The sequence below is a fragment of the Vicia villosa genome, unplaced genomic scaffold (assembly GCF_029867415.1).
Source record: "Vicia villosa cultivar HV-30 ecotype Madison, WI unplaced genomic scaffold, Vvil1.0 ctg.000024F_1_1, whole genome shotgun sequence".
Taxonomy (NCBI): domain Eukaryota; kingdom Viridiplantae; phylum Streptophyta; class Magnoliopsida; order Fabales; family Fabaceae; genus Vicia; species Vicia villosa.
In genome coordinates this window covers 361,981-377,833 of record NW_026704956.1, presented here as the reverse complement: position 1 = coordinate 377,833, position 15,853 = coordinate 361,981, and the positions used below count along the sequence as shown (strand labels likewise).

General features: G+C 33.3%; 1 protein-coding gene and 1 non-coding gene across 2 annotated transcripts; one reads left to right on the top strand and one right to left on the bottom strand.

Moving 5' to 3' along the window:
- Positions 1–13,823: 13,823 nt before the first annotated feature.
- LOC131622131 (small nucleolar RNA R71) lies at positions 13,824–13,930 on the bottom strand. The gene has a single exon (XR_009289765.1). It is a non-coding gene; the product is annotated as a small nucleolar RNA R71 (small nucleolar RNA).
- A 130-nt stretch (positions 13,931–14,060) lies between these two features.
- LOC131622107 (uncharacterized) lies at positions 14,061–15,492 on the top strand. The gene is made up of 3 exons (XM_058893157.1): positions 14,061–14,399; positions 14,548–14,931; positions 15,034–15,492. Exons 1-3 carry the CDS (start codon positions 14,061–14,063, stop codon positions 15,490–15,492), a joined length of 1,182 nt encoding a protein of 393 aa, XP_058749140.1.
- The last annotated feature ends 361 nt before the right edge of the window (positions 15,493–15,853 follow it).

Sequence of the window (15,853 nt, the reverse complement as noted above, 5' to 3'; positions counted from 1 at the left end):
TTTCATTTTTACCTTAGCCTCTTTGCCAAACTTAAACCAATGTTGTTCTTGATCTTGTCCATTACCAAACTTCAAATTTATTCCTGTACGTGTGAAAAATGAAAATCAATCTAACATTCTTCCAACCTGCATTATGTATTAGTAATATATTTAAACTAAAATTCCTGCTGCAAAAACCAATAATTTCCGCTACTGTCCGCTACTTGAAATTTGAAGTGCATCCGGATATTTTATAAAACCGACATTTTCCTGCCAAAGAACCAATAATCCATCCTCGAGTAAGTGCACAAGTAATGGGAAATCATCTACTGAGAAGCTGCAGAGTAGTTGAGCAGACAACCAAAAGGAATTCTGAGATCCATGTCCAGCAGTGCGTAGCATCCGCCGCACCTCTTCAAGACTGTTACATATGCATCCTTAACATCAATAGACTAAGCAAACCTGCAGGAAATACATCAGCGGTAGCACGTCACAATTAGCTATGCGTCACTTCACACATTCAGCTAAGTATAGTGCACTACCTTAAACAATCTAAAGGCAATCAAATCATTCAGAAATTTTTTATGATTAGTTCCCAAAGAGAACAAAGAGAAACTTACAGATTTCACATTTTTATATTATAGGCAAGCAAGAAGATTTCATCAATTATGCTTATGACATACCGTCTTCAATTTGCCTCAACTTGGACTAAAGTACGTCGATCTCTTCATCAACCTTTCCTGACCTCTATTAACAACATACAATACATACATAAGATGTTAAACACATGATCCTAAAACTCTTCACCAATCAAATACTAAACGTTTTCGAAATAAAAGTAAGAAAAACTCAAAAAGTGATTGGTTTGGATCTTTTAGCGAACACTTTGCAGGCAACAAATTGGTCGTATGACATGTTTTTCAACAACAAATTGTCCAGCAACCGCACCGCCGACGAATCTTCCCCCTTCCGTGTGAGTCAACACCACCAAACCTGAAACAACAAACACTAAATCAAAATCAAAATTGAACCTGTCTAATACTCAATAATATCAATGAAAAAGAGATGGAGATGAAAGAAGAAGAGGGAGAAGGAGAGGGAGAAAGAAGATGGAAGCAGAAGTCGCATAGAAGAAAAATCAATCCATAAAGAAATCAACAGCCTAGTGATTTATTATGAATAAGGATGAGAAGTTGTAAGCATTTCAATTTCGTAACCGTGTTGGAAGTGGAGAAACCATTTGAATTTAAGACCATGAAGTAAATAAGTAACGAATGCATAGTGGAAGATGGAGGGAGAAAATTACACAGCAATAACTGCCGCAGCCCACCATGCAGATGAATGATCAGAAAATGATGCTTAACCGCCAAAGCTGATGTGGAATTATCAGAGAACAGATGCTGATGTGGATGGCCTAAGAATTGCTCAAATGGTAGACTCTTCTTAGACCATTTACAATGGGGGTGTTGAAAAAATTATTCAATAGTTGAATGTCTACAATGGTTTGTTGAATGAGGTGTTTAATGTGATGTGGATTAATTGGTGTTGAAAAGATTCAACATGTTGAATGAGAAAAAAGTGGGGCCACATGCAACACTTTACACAATTTTATTGGTTGTTGTGATTATTTAGATTTTATTTTCTTTTAATCATTTAAAATTAATTATTTCATAGTAAATAAATTTTTTATTTATTTTTATTTTTATCAAAATTCATTATTTTTTTCCTCTATAAATAGAGACTTGGTTCATTTGATTTGGACTCATAAAAAAAATTCACTTTTTTCTCTCAATTTTTTTTCTATTTAGCCTTAAAAAAATCATTGTTTGTAGCTCTAAACATCCTTGTAGTGAAATGGATCCCAACAATAACCCTTTTAACACCCTGAGGCAAGTGAGTCTAGTACACCGGAGTCATTCTCGACCGAGGTGCTACCTGCATTTGCGAATCACGTGCGTGCTAGATCTGTGATGCGTGATTCAAATGTACATCACGAATTGCAAGCAGATCTAGTCAAACACATATGGGAAAAGTTCGGAATATTTCATAATTAAATAAATTGTTTGTGAGCCGAGTCTATTGTACTAATTAAATTATGTGTGTTTCATTTTTTGTGTGTTTCTTTTTTAGTGTGTTGTGTGTTTAGTGTATTTATTGCATTTTTAAGTTTTTTTTATAATTTTATTTTTTTAAAAAATAACTATTTTTACATCTCTTATTTATTACTTGCAAGAAAAAAAATTAAGAATAGAAAATTAGAAAAAATAAATAAATTATTAAATTTAAAAAAAAAAGTTTAAATATTAATTATTTTAATTTAATTTTAATTGATAATAGATATTAATATATAATCATAAAAACAAAACTTTAAAAGAAAATAAGAATATGATGTGGGGTAGGGTGTTGAATTTTATTAAACAAAACCATTGTAGTGAAAAAAAATTGAATAGGTGTTGAATTATTAGGTGGAAGAGAGAGAAGATGATGTGGAAGATAAAAAGTGAAAAAGTAGGGTGTTGAATAATGTAACCATTGTACATAGTCTTATGTGATAGATATTAAAGGAGATTTGTTTTTTAAAATGAGATTTTCTTAAAAAATTTCTCTCTCTTACTTATTATGTTTTTTTTTCGTTTCAATTTAAATTTCTAATTTAAAAATTATAAATTTATTTATTTTAAAATTATTCTAAAATTACTAGAGAGATAGGGAAACAATAAATTTATAATTTTTTATTTAAAATATTCCCTATCTCTATACCTCTCATTCTCTCTTTATTTAAAGGCTTAAATAGTCTTTTGATTCCTGTAAGTTAGCGTGTTTTTGGTTTTCGTCCCTGTATTTTTTTTCTTGGATAAAGTCCTTAAATATTGAATTTCTTATGGATTTAGTCCCTAAAACTAAAATTCGCAGGAAAATCTGCAGGTTTTCTACAAATTTTCCTTCAGATTTTCCTGCAAATTTTAACCTTAGGGACTAAAACTAAAAAAAAAATTAACATCGAGGGATCATTCCCAAGAAAAAAAGGATACAAGGACGAAAATCAAAAACACGCTTAACTTACAAGGACCAATTGACTATTTAAGCCTTATTTAAATTATTTCTACAAAATCACGTTGATTGATTGATTGTTTTTCCATACACCTCATTAAACATATACAACCATTAAAATTGATGTAGCAGCAAATAAGAATTTGAAAATTTATGTTATTCTTGAAAAATAACGTAAATGAACCGCTGTTTTTAATATTGGTTTGTTTAAGTTGTTTTTTAATAATAACTTAAACCAAATTGCATTCAACCCGTAATTCATCTCTTGCTACTTAACACATAGGATTTGGTTCAATGATTGAAGTTTTTCAAAGCAACGGTTCATTCCAAGTTTATTTTACAAAGCATCAATATGTTGACTATTTCAGAATCATCATCACCACTATCATTATCATTATTTTAATCGATGGTGATTATTACTATGATGACAGTGATGAAGATGATTCGGAATATCTCAACAAATTTGATGTTTTACCATATAAATTAATAGAGAACGCAGAGTTGCTTTGAAGAATTTGAGGCAATAAACTAATTTCTACGTGTTAAAGTGCGATAGATGAATTAAGAGATACATGCAATTTGAAAAACATTGAATAATCTAAGTTGCATTTCAAATATAACTTAAATTTCAAATTATTATTTTCTAATCACTTTAAATGAATGCATGTTCAATGAAGGTTAGTCAAAGAAACAATCTATATACATTATAATAAACTCAATAACAATAAAAACAACATACATCAACACAAACAACATTTATCAAAAACAACATAGACCTATCAACAACAAGAACACACACTATTTATGAACAACAACAATAACATACATCAACAACGACAATAGTGTACCTTTTATTGAAAAGTTTCATAGAATGATTTGAAGTAGATTTGATCAAACCATTTGTGTTTCTATGAAGAAAAAATATAAGGCGGGTGAAGCTGCCAAAATAGATTCATATTTCTTATATTGCTTCTCCATAGCAGCATAAATGGTTTCAGCTTTCGAAATAGAAACAACCTTCTGAGAATAACCTGTGTTGAAAACATAAGCTAGCATTAACAGCATCTTAACATAAACGAAAGCATAATCCCAAAAGGTATGAAAAATCCATTTAAAGAAGAACTACTGTTATATATGGAAAATATATGAAAAATGTAATAATATTAATGGAGAAGATTACCTTTTAGTTTGAAGTTAGTATTCAGGGCGAATTCACTGCATTGAAAGATATAGATGTTAAGGTTTTGTTTTAAGAAAAAAAAGGAATAAAACGTATCAATAACATGGAAGAAAGATTATGAACATGAACTTGATTACCTTTAAGTTTGAAGATGTTATTGAGGACGAATTCGTAGGGTGTGGAAAAGGGCGTAGTTAGGGTTTTGTTTAGAGACTGACGGCTATTCTGATGGAAATGTTGATAACCTTGCATATATATATATATATATATATATATATATATATATATATATATATATATATATATATATATATATATATATATATATATATATATATATATATATATATATATATATATATATATATATATATATATATATATATATATATATATATATAACATATCACCACGGCTGCTAAACTAAACCGTGATAATATGTATATACTATTCACAATGGCATCTGGTATTAACTGTGATGATAGGTCTTTTTATTTTAATATATTTATAAAAGTATAAAGACAACCCTTTTTATAACGAAAAAGAAGTGAAAATTTTGGTGCTGGGAATCAAAGCAAGTAACCTTTATTATATCACAACGTTTGTTTTGCTGGACCGTGATAAAATGTTTTTTAATTAAATATTAAAAATTTAAGGTGAGCGAATATCACTTACAACTATGGTTAACTAGGTGGCCGAAGTAATATGGTTTCACCAAAGGTATATTTTGTAATAGTAGTAGGATGCATAGGAGTAGCCATGATCTTGCAATTTTCTAGCTTGAATTTTTCGAAATCTCCTTGGTGTACTTTGTTTGATGAACATAGACACCACCATTCTTGATTTTAATCTAACCAAGTTTTTCCATCCATTATTGTGCTTAATCTCAAGCACATATTAAATCATTTTGTAATCATTTTTCATGTAAGATTTTCATGATCAACATTGTGATTTTCGATGAAACCAACACCCTCTCAATTTTGAAAAGTTAAAAAGCCTTCCAACAATATTCTTTCATCTTTAACCTCTATTTATTTCAGATCTTGATTACGAGATATTTGTAAGTGATTGAGGGAGATGTCGTCTTGAAACTAATCGTTCTTGAAGATTTGGTTGAGATTTTTCAGGTAGCTTGCAAGGTTGAGGTTGTTGTCATTGGTGCTAACAATTATAGTGAAAATAAGGAGGTTCATATCTCCATATTACCTTGGTAGTGACTGTGTGTAAGGATACGAACAAGCTGGAGTTCTTCTCAAGCCTTTCGCGCAAAAATTTGAAAAACCTATGATATTCTATTTTACGAAAATCAATCGAATTTTGTTTTTAGTCTATTTGCCCCCTCTAGATTATTTTCCTACTCCATATTCTCATCCAACATATCACATGTTGATCTTCATGGATGCATACTTGGGGTACAACCAGATTTGGATGGATCCCGTGAAGGTGGAGAAAAACACAAGAAATGGGGGGGTTTGAATTCTGTTCTTCAATATGTAATTTCCCTTTTCTCCAATTTTTCCTTTCTTCTGATATCTCATTTATTTTGGATATGCTTTGGACAATATTGAGGAAGCATGATAATGCATAACCAACGAGACATACATTCATTTAGTTTTTTTCATTATCATAACTTCTGACTTAGTTAAGCAAACTTCTGAATAAGGATTGCATAGAAAGTCTGAGCTAAATGAAGGTTCAAAAATCAAAAGACACATTCATTTTTATCCTGGTTCATCTTCTCAATAAGGCTACCTCTAGTCCACCCTCCTCGGGTGATTTTGCCTTTCTCAGTCGAGGACTTAATCAACTATAATCAATCTTGATTACAACTGCACAAGCAACCTTCTTGTGACTAACCATCCACACAAGCTATCAGCGAGTGACTAACCCTAAATGATGAATCGTTCAGTTATCTCAGCAATATATAACTTTCATCAACCTAGAAAATCCTGTACAAGCTACCCGCTAGTGACTAACCCTAGACAATGAATCGTTCAGTGATCACAGCAAGATATAACGTTCATTGACCTAGACACCTCCAATAGTCTAACTAGACTTCTTGGACATCTCAAGTATCCGAATCAGAAGGATACTCAAGGAACACCAATTCAACCTAGAATTGTTCTTCTAGAGATTACAAGAGTGCTTCTAATCAAGCAGATTTTTCTCCTATTCTAAGAGCATATTGTTTATGACACACTGACTAGAAGTCACTTCTGGTGCCTAAACAATTTATCAGAAGTTTCTTAAGAAATAACACATTACGAGCAACAACTCTTGTGTTTTACATGTTATAACAAGAATTAAAAATATCTTGTAGTCTTCAACTTTTGGATGAGATCTTCTTCTTCTAAAAGGAGATTAAGAGCAACAGCTCTTGTTTCAAATTGCTTCTTTGACTTGTGTAGCAACCGGCCTAAAATTTTAAGGAAAAGAGTCGCCACCATTTATTTTATCCTAAAGGAAGGGAATTAAATGGATTACCCTAAGTTAGAGATTCTAAGTTCGTGAGTCGGTTAAACGAAGGGAAGGTGTTAGGCACCCTTCGTCTCCCTTGTATTCAGGGGGACCCCTTCTAGGTTTAGGTTTTCATAAGTTTGAACTTGAGATACGGTAAACGCACATCTACCCATATCTTAAAAATAGTTATGTTGATATTTTAAAAGAAAAATATTAATAAATTTTTTATGATTATACTCGCTAGGGTTTCAAAACCCTATGCCTACGTATCCTCTACTGCAATGAGGAAGTCAGAGTACCGTAGTTCATGTTAAAGTAGTTGGTTAATTATTTTTTAGGGCTTGTGAAATATTTTAGAAAATCTCCTTGAATTTGTCTGAGTTGAAATGGTGTAATCGTAGACGTAGTTCGTGGTTGATTTTAAAATAAATTCACTATCCTAATTTTTTGGGAAAATAATATTAGATTCAAATTATTATGTTAGTAATGATAATAAGAAAAAGGTTTGGACTATTTAGATATTTTAGCAACTAAAGGAATTAATATAATTGTGTAAACAACATGAATGGGATTTATAAAAGTATTTTAAGAATAAATTAGGAGTCTAACCGGGAACTTAATAATCACATAATTCTTTGCCCCATTTTTTAGACGATGTATCGCTTATTTAATTATTATAAGCATGCTGTTTATTTACTATAGAATATATTATTTGAATTAACTATCCTAAATATAATTATTAATTTTTTATCTTAAATTTAATGACAATAATTTAGGTATTTATATATAAGTTATTTAAGCATGAGATTTAGTTTTAATTATTTATCCAAAAACGACAGTAGAAAATATGATTAATCAAATGAGAAAAATAATTAAAATTAATCAAATGATAAAAATAATTAAATAAAATTAATTAGTTTTAATATGTTATTTGGATTTTATACAGAGGGTGCATTTTAGTTTAATAGGTAAATTAGGGGCATCTAATAATAAAAGAATCTGGCCCAAAAGAACATTTGGGGTCCAGAATGTTACAGGGGTGTATGTTTATGAGGACGATAGAAAAACAGGGAATGAAGGGTGTGAATAGAAGTGGGCTTAGGCCCGGACGAAATTATGAGGATCTGTTAGGATCCAATGTGTATGCGTGCTTGGGTTTACAGTGGACTAGCAGAGATCTACGTATCAGATTAATTTAGATTAAAAAATTAATTAGAGAACACGGTAACGGGTACACACAGGATTATTATCTTAAATTATTTGCAATTTTAATGAAAAAAAGAAATTGTGAAAGGGGTGGTTACGATTCATCTTATTTATCATTTCCCATTAACTATTCTCTCTCTTCTCGTTTACTCTCTCTTTCCTATCCTCTTCGTTCTCTCTTCCCCACACACAACAATATCAACATAAATTTATTTCAAAACCCAGAACTTCAACATCAAAACTAAACTCTAATCCAAAAAAAAAAAAAGACTATCGTTACCTCTTGCTCGCTGTGAACCTTGATACGTTGGATTTGCTTTCGATCCTTGACTCTTGTCTCCGATTTCAGGTGGGCGGCGGAATGAGGAAGGGATTAGGGTTTCAGATTTGAAACTCCTAATTCGGCGACGCAACTTTGGGAGATTTCGCGACGAAATCCTTCTTTTCGGTCCTTCTTTCAGATTTTTAGGTTCCAATTTATAGACTTAGGTTTTGATTCGAATTGGGAAATAATTTGATTGTTGTTTATGAGGAAATTGATTTCGAATTTGATTTGAAGTTTGGAGTTTTTTGATTTAGGAAATTAATATTAAAGATTGGTTATTTGTCGTAAATTGTATTGATTTATTCGTATCTGTGTTTGATTTCATCTTTAATCAATAAAATCATTCCTTTTCTATATTTGATCTTGTTGGATTTGGGTTAAAATCGAATTAGGGTTTGTGTTACGGTGCGGCGGCTTCTTGTGGCTTGAAGAGTTTTAAGATAAATTGATAATGACAGTTAGATTACTAATAATAATAATTAATGAAATACTTATATTATAATTTTTATTAGGAGTTAATGGTTATATTAACTAATAATAATAATAATACTTACTAATAATAATAATTTTAATAATAATACTCACTAATAATAATGATTTTAATAGTAAAATTTGTTGATATAATAACAATTTAAACATTAATCCTAATATTAATCTAAATAACTGTTAATAAATAAATAATGGTTAAAAGTTAATAATAAGAATGCTTAGAATTTTAATTATAATATATATATATATATATATGTACGTTTTAGTTATCTTAATAGTCATAAAATATACATATTAGGATAACTTATATAACCCAAACACATATATACTCATACACTAACTAAATAATGTCTTAATATAAAAAAAAGAAAATTTACGTATAGAAATCTATAATTGTTTCTAATGGGCCAAGCCTAAGGTTTTTAATGGGCCACATAGTAACAATATTTTTGTAAGTTCAAAAAAAAAAGAATTAGTAGAAGAAACATTTTTTAAATAAATCGATTTGACTATTAACACCAATGCAGGCAAATTTGGGGTATGACAGCTGCCCCTATTTAATAATATTTGATCGAAGGGTGCGAGAATACGAAGTTCTCGCGCGTTCGGAATGAAGATTTATTAAATACAGGAAGACCCCAAAATTTGACCTGAGTTTGAAAAAAAAAAGATAGCAAAAAAAAATGAGGTAGAGATGACGTGGGTAGTCCACCAATGTTCGAGTAGAATAATTACAAATTTAGTGTTCTTACCACGACCGAGAGGGTAAGTCATACTAGTTTTGAAAAGGGTCCTCTGCTAAAGCCTTTACGGCTAATATAGTATATTGTGTCATGGATTTCATATATTCGTCACAACCTAGAGAATAAAAAATAATGGGTTTCAACTCTATTTTAGATCTTAATCCAATAGAATTGAGGAAAGGTGGAAAATTTACTTGCCACATCCTAGAGAGCAAGTAGTCGTCAATTTATTCTTTATTTATCACGACCTAGAGGATAGATAAAGTTTGCGTTTAACCAAGATTAGATAGTATAATGACTGTAGATAATCATGCCTATACTAACTGGTAAACGTTCTCACCAAATGTTTGCACCAAATGTTCCCCAAATTGTTCTCACTAGGAGTTTGCACCAAATGTTCCCCAAATTGTTCTCATCAAGTATTTGCGTTTAACCACAATTAGATAGTAAAAATGACTGTAGATAATCATGCTTATGCTAAGTGGTAAACTTTCTCACCAAATGTTTGCACCAAATGTTCCCCAAACTGTTCTCACCAAGTGTTCGCACCAAATATTCCCCAAAATGTTCTCACCAAGAGTTTGCACCAAATGTTCCCCAAATTGTTCTCACCAATTTTTTTTTGCCCCAAGCACCAAATTTTCTCACCAAATGTTTGCACCAATGTTTGTGTATTTCTGATTTCGATGATTTTTAATCATCAATTTTTTTGTGTTTATTGACATCGGCAAGGTTACTGGAAATCGTCAATTAGGTGATTGGAAAATATGTGTTCAGTAAGGCTGCTGACATTGGTAAGGCTACCGGAAATCATCAATCAGGTGATTGGAAATAAACAAACAGTAAGGTTACTGTCATCGGTAAGGCTACCAGAAATCATCAATCAGGCGATTGGAAATAAAAAAACAGTAAGGTTACTGTCATCGGTAAGGTTACCGGAAATCATCAATCAGGCGATTGGAAATAAACAAACAGTAAGGTTACTGTCATCGGTAAGGCTACCGGAAATCATCAATCAGGCGATTGGAAATAAACAAACAGTAAGGTTACTGTCATCGGTAAGGCTACCAGAAATCATCAATCAGGCGATTGGAAATAAACAAACAGTAAGGTTACTGTCATCGGTAAGGCTACCGGAAATCATCAATCAGGCGATTGGAAATAAACAAACAGTAAGGTTACTGTCATCGGTAAGGTTATCGGGTGCTAAGCAAACTTGATTTTTTTTGTAAAAGAGTTTTGTTGTATAACTTCCAAGTAAATTTAGGCTTTGCAAAAAAAGTTTTATGCTTAAAGAGATGAGATGAATGCTATGCATGATTCATGATAATGAAATGACTCGATTGTCCAATAAGTTTGTGGATGATTATGATTGAGACGAGTCACTTATGCAACAAGGCTGCTTATTAAAAGCAAGTTGTTTATGCTGGTATGGCTTCCCGACACTTGTTTTTGAACTCGTAAATTGTTGGCGTAGGAGAAGGATCCAAGGGAAATGTGAAAGTACGCAGAATCATATTTGAACATAGCATTTAATGCTTGGTATAGATTGAGTCAGGAAATACCTATTTCCAAGGCGAATCTCATCATTTGTGTTTGATAGCGTGTCTTCTACAATTTTCTTCTTTCAAGATAGTTACTATTGGTGGCGTTATTGGTGGCGTTTCTTGTTTCACTCTTCCAAGATGTAGATCAAAATAGATGTTATAATTATGTCTTTACTTTGAGTACGGTGATTTCTTGCATGTGATTTAACTGGACCAATTTACGATGTTCTTAGAAGTTTTTTATCATTAGGTCAGAACATCTTTTGTTTACATTGCTTGTTCTTCTGAGGAAGCTTATTGAGCTTTTGTTTCTTTGATGACTTCTGATCTTCTGACTTTAATTGTTTGAACTTGCTTTTAATCAGAACATCTGATTATTTGACAATGTTCCATTTTTGTGATCTTCTTGTTGTTTTCAAACTTCATGCATATGATATTTCTGGTTTATTTCTTTGAGCTTGTCTGATACATTTTCTGATCTGTTTTATTCCTCAGTCTTTAAGCCCGTTTCTGATATAATCATTATGCTTGTTTTTGATGAATGTTGTATAAGGCCTTTTAGCATAACATCTGCACACCTAATGAAATCATTAGTAATAAAATTGCTACTCACAAAATATATGCTCGTTATCATCAAAACCAAATTCTGAACATAGATCTCAATCTTGTTCTAACATCTCGTAGATGTATGATAACACGAAAACGTATTGTATATTTAGCTTAATTTACATGAATTATTTTCCAATTTTATTTCAATTATTTTACTTTATTTCGTATTATGTCGGTATTTCTGTTTTGTTTTAGGTATTTAATAAATCAAGGCTTGCAAAGAAAATAATCAAAGAAATGAGCCAAAATGAAGAGAAAAAGACTAAAAGGGTGCTTAAATGATAGGGGGTGCAAACAAGAAGAAACAGGCCCACGGACCAAGCAGCCCAAGAAGGAGGATGCACGTCACCAAGTGGCCCAAGACGAGTGGCACCCCCCAGACCACACAGGTCGTCGCCCCCCCTCCTGCCGGTCGGCATACTTCTTTTAATTAGTGTGTGATGTGAGTCACACACTCACACTCAGAAGAGACCGTCGTCAACCCTATATTTTCTCAGACTATTTTTCCTCCGTAAAGCCAGCACTGAGATGAAACAATTCAAGATTCAAGATTCCTAAAGCAACTCTATAAATACCTAGCAAGAAGATTTGAAGAGGGACAAAGTTTTTAACCTACTGCCGTCAAATTTAATTTCTCTGCATTCTATTTCCAGCTCAGTTCAAGTCTTCTTTTCAACCATTTTTCCGCAATAGATTTCCACACCAGAAATACTATTGCATTTCAATTTTCTTTCAACTTCAGAATTTAGATTCAGTTTTAGGAATAGAGTTTGTTTCTGCAATTTAATTCCAGTTCCGGATTCAAGATTTGGTACTGCCAGATTGATCTTTTCAGTTCCGCAATTTAATTCAGGTTTTTGTTTTCAGTATTAATTATTGTTTATTATTTATGTTGTATTGTCAATTTATGTCTGGATCAATAAAAGTGAGAGTTAATTAAAATAATGTCCGGCTAAATATTTATTACCAGTATGTAAAGTCATATAACTGAGGGAATCTAGTAATGCTTTCAACGTAATTTATTAATGAAAATCTATTTATCTTGTTATAATTTCTAATACTTAATTAAACCGTTTTGTAACGAGAGTTAAAAACAATAGAAGTTAGGAACAATAAAAATGAGAGTTTGAGATTTTAACTGGACAGTAGGAATTAAGTATTACCCTTAAATACAGCGAGAGTTCTTTAAGGTTAATTAGTCTTCATTTGTTTTCAAAAATTATTTTAAGCTTTAATTGACACAGCGAGAGCACTCACTTAGGTTTAATAATAAGATCGTAATCAATAAACACGAGAGTGTGAGAGGAAGGCTTTTAAACTAATGATTTCTACGGAAAGATATTTTAAATTACGATTTACGTTGATAGTTTACTAGATCCCCGACGTCCGACTATTACATACCGGTATAATTCTCTCTTAACTCAAATTAATTCTATTTCCTTATTTCCCCCATCTGGTCCTAATTAATCAGATATTAGCCTTAGATTTACGTAGTAACAATTAAGTACCGTAGGTCGATTCTTAGTCCTTTGGGTTCGATAATCTTTAAAGTTACGCGATAGACTGTGCACTTGCAGTCATAATCATAGACATACCCATTTTGTCGCGATCAAGTTTTTGGCGCCGTTGCCGGGGACTAATTTAGTCGATATTGTAATCAAATGTTACGTTGTAGAGACTTAAGCACATTTAAACTACTTTAATTCCCTTTGGGCATGCCAAGTACTCGCTCTCGAAGTGAAGACTTAGTGCTGCCAATTCTCGAACCAGGGCGTTCTATCACTCTATCACGTCGATTACGACGAACTCGCACTCTTGTTCCTAACCCTATTTCTGAACCAGTTGAAGAATCTAACATGGGAGAACAGTCGCGTCCTCTAAAGTCTTACGTTATCCCTTCGCAAGCTGAACTACACAATAGCATTGCTGCTCCTTCTATTGAGGCGAACAATTTCGAACTAAAGCCATCTTTGTTGTCAGCAGTACAACAAAGTCAATTTTATGGGAGTCCGACGGAAGACCCTAATCTTCATTTGTCAGTGTTCTTGCAATACGCAGACACTATAAAAGAAAATGGTGTCAGTTCGGAAGCTATCTGAATACGCCTTTTTCCTTTTTCACTGAGGGATAGAGCTAGAGCTTGGCTCCAGTCTTTACCCGCTAATTCAGTCACTACTTGGAATGAACTAGAAAAAGTCTTCTTGGTGCGATATTTTCCACCTAGTAAAACCGCCATGCTAAGAGCCCAAATCAATGGGTTTAGACAAAAAGACAACGAGTCTCTATTCGAAGCGTGGGAGAGATACAAGGACATGTTGAGGCTCTGTCCACATCACGGATTAGAAGAATGGTTAATTATCCATACCTTCTACAATGGTCTCCTATACAACACGAGACTTAAAATTGACGCCGCCGCATGAGGCGCACTGATGGACAAAGCGTAAGTCGATGCCTATGCACTCATCGAGAGTATGGGTCAAAATCATTACCAGTGGGGAAGCGAGAGAGCTCCGTCAGAGAGAACTTCTGGTGAGAAATCTTCAATGAAAAGTGGTATGTACGAGATAAGCAGCCTTGACCGTGTTAATGCCAAAGTTGATGCCCTAACTCAGAAGTTAAAAAACCTGACTGTAGCACTTGTAGCCGTCGTGGCTGCTGTAGCCCCAAATTGCGAAATATGCGGGATGTCTGGACATGCTTCCCCCGAGTTCCATCTTTTGGCAGGAGTTTCCCCCAAACCAGTAAACTATGCTCAAGGAAACCCTTACTCGAACACACATAATCCCAGATGGAATAATCATCCTAATTTCGTATAAGAACAATAATGCTTTATATGCGCCTGGCCAAGCACCTAGTATACCACCTGGATATCAAAAGGCATCCTTAGCTGCTCCTAACGTCCATAGGAACTCTAACCTAGAAATGATGATGGATAATTTCATAGCCACTCAAAATTAGACTAATAAGGACTTCCTAAACCAAAACGTACACACCAATGAGCAAATCAAACAGTTGGAAACTAAAGTAGACGCGTTAGCCACTCACAACAAGATGCTTGAAACACAAATCTCTCAAGTGGCACAACAACAAGCACCTACTGCCGCACCTGCCGGGACGTTTTCTGGACAACCACAACCGAATTTGAAAGGACATGCTCATGCTATTATTCTGCGAAGTGGTAAAGAGATGGACGAACCAACTGACCCTCGACTTAAAAACCCTGCTATGTTCCAAAGCCCTTGTAAAACAACTGAGGAGGAAAGTGGACCCAATGATAAATCAAGTAACCCAAAAGAGAAAGAGGACAAGGAGGGCGAGACGGAGGAAAAAGAAGCGTCATACGTACCTCCACCACCCTATAAACCACCTATCCCGTACCCTTAAAGATTCGAAAAATCTAAAAGCATAGTGTAGTTTAAGAAATTTGTTAAGCTTCTTAAACAGCTAAACATTACAATTCCTTTTACCGAAGCTATTACACAAATGCCCTCATATGCTAAATTTCTCAAAGAAATTCTATCAAATAAGAAAAAGATAGAAGACAATGAGACCGTAACACCCACTACCGAATGCAGTGCGATAATTCAAAATAAAATGCCACCTAAGCTGAAAGACCCAGGGAGTTTCTCCATACCCTGCAATATAGGAAAATTTGTCATAGACAAAGCTCTGTGCGACTTAGGATCTAGTATTAGGATAATGCCTTTGTCCATTTGCGAGAAACTTAACATGGGAGAGCTAAGACCAACCAAGATGTCAGTACAACTTGCAGACCGTTCTGTTAAGTATCTTGTAGGCGTTCTTGAAAACGTATCAGTCCGCATCGGACAATTTTACATCCCTACGGATTTCATAATTATGGACATAAAGGAAGACGTCAATACCCCTATAATCTTAGGATGACCGTTTCTGGCCACTGCTGGAGCCATTATAGACGTAAAGAAAGGCAAGTTGACATTCGAAGTAGGTGAAGAGAAGGTCGGATTTATTCTAACACAATTCCTTCAAGCCTCAGCTATAGAAGATACATGCTATCTGGTGGACGTTATTGATGAATATATAAGAGAGATAGGATTATCAGAAGAATCTTACTCTGATGTTATAAAGATTCCAATGCCCCTGATTTTCGAAGATGACAATTGGCATTCCGAATATCGAGACGATAGCTTAAGCGAATGCTTAGCTTTAACACCCAACTGTAGCAACCTACCCTAAAAATTTAGCTTTTAGAGTCGCCACCTATTCTACCAAGGCGAATAGGAAA